The 7500-nt window shown below is 39.2% G+C and overlaps 1 protein-coding gene across 1 annotated transcript in view; it reads left to right on the forward strand.

The window, feature by feature from the left end:
* The window catches only part of LOC101857283 (phospholipase D1), a gene marked incomplete at its 5' end in the record, with an annotated part of 39535 nt that overhangs the window by 11451 nt on the left and 20584 nt on the right, over positions 1 to 7500 (forward strand). The window contains 5 exon segments of the mRNA XM_013088883.2: positions 145 to 302; positions 1713 to 1865; positions 3010 to 3159; positions 5160 to 5243; positions 7284 to 7365. Of these exon segments, the coding sequence (XP_012944337.1) occupies positions 145 to 302; positions 1713 to 1865; positions 3010 to 3159; positions 5160 to 5243; positions 7284 to 7365 (627 nt within the window).

A 7500-nucleotide genomic window follows, 5' to 3' on the forward strand; every position in this document is an offset into this window, starting at 1 on the left:
CTTGAAATTAAGCTCAATGACTGCTGCATGCAACACTAAAGAGTCTAACAATTACAACACCGCCACCCCGCCACCCCCTCCTGACACCCAACAGATGTTGCTCATAGATATGTGATAATTTCTGTTTCCCCCTTCCTCCGCCAGTTGGAGTTCTTTGAGGTGAGCTCCTTCTCGTTCATCAACAAGCTGGGAGCCAAGTCCAAGGAAGGCTTGATAGAGAAGTGCTCGGGCGGCCGCCGCATCAACATCCAGTGCTGTGGCTGTCTGCAGAACCTGCACTTTGCCGGAACCTGGAACAACAGGTGACTGTCTTTTTGTACTGAATCTCACTGTTTAAACCTTTAATTTCTTTTTTTTTTAAATACTTACTTTTTACTTTTTTACTTTTTCATCCTCTGTTGATGCAGTTTTTTTTATTGTAGGCCAGCTCCGCAGCTCTTTCTGTTGTGATCTTATATTTTCTTGGGGTTTCCTTGACACCCTCGATCCACCTTTTGGGTGGCCTTCCTCTTCCTTTATAGCCTGAGTGCTTGGTGTTGTAGGCTCTCTTTTTTTTCAGTCACATTGTTTAACGCTTGAATCTTTAATTTTAACAATATTTCTGTCTGTCAGAAGACTAGTTCTACTGCAGTTTTTGTTCTGAACCTTCTGTCCAGAGAACTAGTCCCCTCAGAACTATTTTGTTCAAAGTGCCTCTTTACTTAAGTACACTTGGGACAAAATAGTTCTGAGGTGACCAACTGTTGAAATATTATAAAATCAAATGAATTTAACTCTTGAGTCTCATTTTGAGCAGTTGTTTTTTTTAAATCTTAACTTCTGATTAAATAAAAAATTTAAAAATTGTTGAAAATGAGATTCGGTATTCAATTCAAAAGAATTTTTTTTAAAGTGCCATTTTGTTGATGCTGTTGCAGTTCTTTGTTTTATTTCTGTGGAATATTTGATATTGGATGTGATCGTATATCCAAGATATTAGATTATTGAAATTGTTTGATTTTTCACCATTGCATATAAGATTCATGCTTTCTGTTGGTCCTGTAGGAGGCAAATTCTCCTAATGTAAGGTCTGTCTCTGATAGTACTTAGCCAGGTGTGTGAAGAGTCTTGGAAACTTCCAAAATAGCCAAAGTTCTTGATTGCCTCATTGAGGATTTGAACTAGGGCCATCGGTACCATAGCTTAGCATGATATTATGCCAACCCCCAAGTTAGCTAACAATGGTGCTTAAATGTCACTAACTGTTTGATATCTTAAACAACAGCTAAAACCTCATGTTTAGGTCACCTGACTGAAAATAAATGTTATTTTAATTGAGAATATATTTGCAGACCATTTAAAAATAAAGAGATTTTACACTCAATAACCTCTGGATGTTTGTTTCAGGATCTGTGATAAAGAGATGATTTTATTATTGATAACATAACATCAGTACTTTTTCTCGCATGGCTTTTTATAATTTGGATGGTATTGTTCAGATCACTTTATTCATTTAGCAGATTGTAAATATAAATTCATGGGTCATAATTGGATGTTTGTTTCAGATGTGGTATTGTGAAGAGTAATTTTTTTTTGGTCGTATTTGAAAGTATGTCTCAGATATCAGAATGTATACACATAATTGTAAAATGTAGTTTCATTTTTCTATATTTTGCTCATATGGTTGATATAAAAGGTATTTTCATTGGTTACATTTGGGTCTTTCTTCGCAGATGGCTGATTGTAAAAGATAATTTCATTGGTTACATTCGGCCAGAAGACGGAGAGCTTAGCGACGTGATGCTCATGGATTCGGCGTTTAAAGTGAAATGTGGCCTTAGCAACACTGGGGCCAAACATGGTGTCCAGATAGAGAACATGAATAGGTTGGTGTGTGTATGTGTGTGTGTGTGTGTGTGTGTGTGTGTGTGTGTGTGTGTGTGTGTGTGTGTGTGTGTGTGTGTGCAGTGGGTGTCTGATGGATTTATGGTTTGTGTGTGTGTGTGTGTGTGTGTGTGTGTGTGTGTGTGTGTGTGTGTGTGTGCAGTGGGTGTCTGATGGATTTATGGTTTGTGTGTGTGTGTGTGTGTGTGTGTCTGTCTGTCTGTCTGTCTGTCTGTCTGTCTGTCTTTCTCTCTCTCTCTCACTCTTTTTCTCTCTCTCTCTCTTTTCTCTCTCTCTCTCTCTCTCTCTCTCTCTCTCTCTCTCTCTCTCTCTCTGTGGTAGATATTTGGTTGGGGAGGGAATTGTGGCCTTTTGCTAGCTTTTTATCCAATACTATGAACTGATATCGTCTGATTTTCACAGATTGTTGTATGGGCACATAGTGTTATCTCCTAAAGTCTCTTACAGAGATGGATAGTTCTGACTCAAGTTTTTGGTTGATATTGGGGTTGCTCTGGTGTGGTTTGCTCCTTCTTTGCTATCAAATATCTGTTATTTTAGTAGAGGTTTTATGGTGCTCGCAACTGCATTAGGTCATATGAGCGCCAAGGTGTGGATGTCAACAGAGAAGTCCTTACAGGGAATCAGACTTACTCTGCTCACCTCTCTAGCTTCAACAGCACTAAGTCTGCTTCGACTATCAAGGCACACCGGAAATAGCAGTCACAAGAGTGTGACAAACATACAAAAAAAGTAGAGGAAAATGACGATAGTAAGGATTAGGAAAGAAAAAGCAGCAGTTCCCTGTTGTAGTTCAGGCACAATTATGAGCATAACATTGTTACTAAGCCCATTTACAGTTCTACTGTGTATTAGAACGATAAATGTCCCCCCTTTGGGAATGGCCTAAAGACACTTCAGTCAGTGGCACCGCCCTGGGGGTTCTATCAAACATCTATCGTCTTTATCTCCCCTCCTTTTTGTGTTTGTTACTCCCTTGTAACACCTGCAATTTTCGGCACTTGTATGACCTTATTGTGTTGCAAGTGCTGTAAAACTCTTACTAAAACTAAACTGACTCAAGTTTTGTTCTGTCTGTTAAAAAGCTAGTTCTAATGCAGGTTTTGTTCTGAACCTTCTGTCCAGAAAACTGTTGATCAAGTGCTGGACAAGTCGCAAAGGAAAAGAGTGGGCGGAGATGATCAGCTCTGTGGCCCAGAATCAGGCATTGGAGTACACCCAAAGGAACAGGTTCGAGTCCTATGCCCCAACACGAGAAAAGGAGTTTGCGAGATGGTGAATATCGTGTGTCTTTGCTTATTTGTTTTCGTGCCAATTTGTGGCTCTGTTTGTTTGTACAAGTTTATATGGATATATGCCTTTGTGGCTGGGGGAATGGGTTGAGGTGCTTTAGAGTTCACATGTTTACCTTTATTTTTCAAATTTTCAAAATTTGATTTGTGTCAATTATGATTTTAAATAGCTATTCAATTTCAGTTTGAAATGTATTTGTGATTTTGATTTTTTTTTTTTTTTTTTTTTTTTTGGGGGGGGGGGGGGGGAAGGCAAAGGATGAGTCATTACTATTTTGGGGTTTGGTTTTAGTAAAAAGAGTTTGCTTACATAGTGTGAGAAGAGATGTTATCATTTAGATTTAACAGAGTAAACACATGGTGCGCTTCATAATGTAGGGATAGAAACGAGAGAACCAATTTGCCATTGGTCTCATAAGGATTATTGAATTCTGCTAAAGTACTATGTCCAAACATTGGTTTCACTGTTTCAAATATATCATTTGGTAAACATGAAAAATTGACAGTGGTCATACTGTGTCTGAAATCTGTTCATGGCTATATGTATTCATGTCATTTGTGGAATGTGCACAGGTGGTTTTTAGGCATTCACGATGTGGTTTTCTCCTTCTGTTTCTGTTCAGTGTTACTTTTCACCTCCTATGGTCACTAGTGAAATAGAGCTGTTATGAAAGTTACCACCAGTGGGTGGTAAGCAGGTTCTCTGATGGGGGCTCTCATGGCTTAGAAGTTAAGGTGTTTGTCTCTCATTCAATAGGTCCCGGGTTCAAATCCGGTTAGCGACAGAAATTTTTCTTCTGAAAAGTTGTCTCCTTTCCCTTTATTTCATGCTCTTGCAATGTTTTGTGGTCTGGTTTTGCCTTCACTTTCTGTCCTCACCCCTCTCACCTCCTCTGGGCTCCTGACTCTTTCTGCAGCCTTTTTACTGCTACTCCTTGGCTCCTTCTTACTGCTGTCTTTCAGCCACACTCCTGATCTTATGTAGGAAAGATCTACACCTAGCTTTCTCGGACAAGGGCGAAAAATCTCGTAGGTCCACGTGCATGTTGCGCACCTTTAAGATCCCTTGATGGTCCTAAACCGATAAGAGTAGGCTTCGGCCTCCTCCAGGGCAAAATTCAAAATTTCCTTCCAACTGAAAATGTTTAATATGTCCCGCACGCTCATATGACCATATGGAGTTGCGAACGCCGTAAAACACTTACTGAAAAATAAGGTTCTATTGTGTGGTTTACTCCTTTTTTCCTATCAAACTTCTATCGTCCTTATCTCTCCTCCTGGTTTTTTTAATGTGTATTATTGTCTAGTAACACCTTTAATCTTTGACAATTTTTTGGCCTAATTGTCTTCCCAGTGCCATAAAACTCTTACTAAAAGTTGTTATGCTAATGCAGGTGGTTAGAGGGTGCCACTGGTAGTTCATGCTTTTTTACTTTCCCTTTTCACTTTATTTTTTGTGCCTGTCTTGTTTTTTCCAAGCGCTAAATAATGGTAACTGTGTCGATGTGCTTTTTTTAACTCGAGCAAGTCAACCATTCTTACTCAGTCGAGCATGTGGTTGGAGGTAGATCTTACTTTTTTTCTTGCCCTGTGCTGCTTTTTGTCCGTCAGTCGTTTCTCTTCCCCTGTACTAAATTACCGTTATAATGTCGATGTGCTGCTCATTACTCAAGCAAACATCCTTACTTAGTCGAGTATGAATTTCAAGGCGAAATTCCAACTGCCACTTTTAAGTTACTATAGATCAACCTCAGAAAAGTACAGCAACTACATAGGATGTGCCTACTTGTTAATATGAGGCAAAATTGAAAGCTTTGTTGTGATGTCACACAGCGTCAAAATATCGATGAGGCAATCAGTTTGTGTGGCTCTTTGAAACTGGATGACGTCACAGCATGGGAATGGTGTGTTTTGTTTTTGAAAAATATGTAATTACGTTTACGGACCTTAAGCTTTTTGTCTTTCTATATTATGTCGTTACAGGTTTGTCGACGGCCGGTCGTACTTTGAAGCTGTGGCAGACGCACTGGAGAAAGCCAGGGAAGAGATCTACATCACAGACTGGTGGTGAGTGGTCTGCCTCATGTTTGTTGCTTTGTTTGTTATGTGGCCTTTGTGACCTGGACGAAGCATGCCGTTAGTCATTATTTATTCTTACATAGCGAGCAAGCCGAGATGCAGCTGTGACATACAGAGTTTGTCATGCCTTGCGAATGGCAAGGACCACGATGACAAGCTTGTGTTTTTCTGTATGTTTGTACATGGCTGCATGGGGGAGTCCTACCTACTTTTGTACTCTCCTTCTATTTTTTTTTAGTCTGTTAGTCTTGCTTTTACCTGTTACTGAATTTCCCCTATTATGTTCATATGCTTGTCTTAACTCATATCCCCCCCCCCCCCCCCAAAAAAAAATAAATAAATAAATAAAAAGATAAATAAACAATTAAATAAATAATTTTAGAAAGTAATAAATAAATAAATGAATGAGTAAATGAATAAATAAATAAATAAATACATAGTTGTCTTCGGTGATCACTGTGTCACGGACATTCTGAGTGCATCGAGCAAAGATGCTTGGTGTACTGTACATTCCTGTCACAGTCAAATTGTCTTCCTAAAACCAGAGCTCAGGAAAAAATTCAAATCAGTGAATGTCAACATCAGGTTAGCTGTAATTGCTGTCAAATTCCTCAGAGATCATGTTTCGACACAGCTTGCGTGGACTTTATGTGTCTATAATAAAATTACATTGTCACTAGTTGCTGAATCCGATTTGTTTGAGTTTGAATGCTAATGAAAAAAAGTCAGCATAGCTAATCAAAAAGCCCCATGTGTTTAACCCTATCCATATGCCCTGGGGTCATTTTGTACCCCCGGGGTTGTATTCTTCACATTTTAGAATACTTGTAGTACGAAGATCTCTTTGAAACTTTCAGTATTTCTCAAAAAATCATTTTGACAGACTGCTAGGCTATGCAAAGCGTACGGATCGGATTAACAAGTAAATTTCCTCTTTGGAAGTGGTGGCACAGAGTTCCCCACATCGTATGGATACAATAGTAAAACACGTCGTATGGATAGGGTTAACATGTGAGTTATGGAAGTTGAGTGGGGACAAACTAACTCCCGCCGAAGTTGCCAAGTATTCTAGCAGTGTTTTTTTGGCACTGTCCCTCGTTCAGTGAACAATAGTTCACTCTTCTCCTTGTCTGTCTGTCTGTCTGTCTGTCTGTCTGTCTGTCTGTCTGTCTGTCTGTCTGTCTGTCTGTCTTTCTGTTTGTCTGTCTGTCTGTCTGTCTGTCTGTCTGTCTGTTATTTAATGGAATTACAATATTCTTCTTCAATGAGTGATTGATGGGTGCTCTGACATGGTTTGCTCCTTCTTTCCCTTCAAGCATTCATTGTCCTAATCTCTCCGCCTTCTTTTGTGTTTGTTACCTACTTGTAACATCTCTAATCTTCCACACTTATAATATGACCTAATTATGTTGAAGTGCCGTTAAACTCTTACAAAAACAGAGGCTTTTTTTCTGAATCTTTTTTTTCATTTGTGATCTTGCTAGAAAATTTATCCATCTGCTTGTAGGTTGAGCCCTGAAATCTACATGAAGAGACCCCCCCACCCCGGCTGCGCTACTGATTGAAGTGTCTTTAGGCCATCCCAGAGGCTGGGATATTATTATTAACATGTTCTTAGGCACAGTAGAATTGTAAATGGGCTGATTTATCAATGTCGTGCTCAAACTGTTCCGGAACAACATAGGGGGAACTGCTACTTTTTCTTTCCTCATCCTTACTATCGTCATTTTCCCTTTACTTCTTTTGTATGTTTCTTACTCTCTTGTGAACTGCTGTTTCCGGGGTGCCTTGCTAGTCGAAGCAGACTTTGTGCAGTTGAAGCTAGAGAGGTGAGCAGAGTAAGCCTGATTCCCCATTTGGACTTCTCTGTTGACATCCACCCCTTGGCGCTCATATGATCTTATGCAGTTGCGAGCGACGTAAAACCTTACTAAAAGAAGAAACAAAAAACTTGTACAAAAACAGAACCTTTTTTTTCAGAATCTTTTTTCATATGTGATCTAGCTAGAATTTGTCTATATTTTGTAGGTTGAGTCCTGAAATCTACCTGAAGAGACCAATTGTTGACGGGGACAAATGGAGGCTGGATGTCATTCTCAAAAGGAAAGCTGTAAGATGTCAATTTATTATTATTTTTTGTCCCTTGCCCATTTCTATGTTGTTGACGTCATCTGATTAGTAGAAAAATGTGCGTATGATAGTGTTCTATAGTGTATTACGTACATAATTGTTATAACTTATGACT

The sequence above is a fragment of the Aplysia californica genome, unplaced genomic scaffold (genome assembly GCF_000002075.1).
Source record: "Aplysia californica isolate F4 #8 unplaced genomic scaffold, AplCal3.0 scaffold00825, whole genome shotgun sequence".
In the NCBI taxonomy this organism is placed as follows: Eukaryota; Metazoa; Mollusca; class Gastropoda; order Aplysiida; family Aplysiidae; genus Aplysia; species Aplysia californica.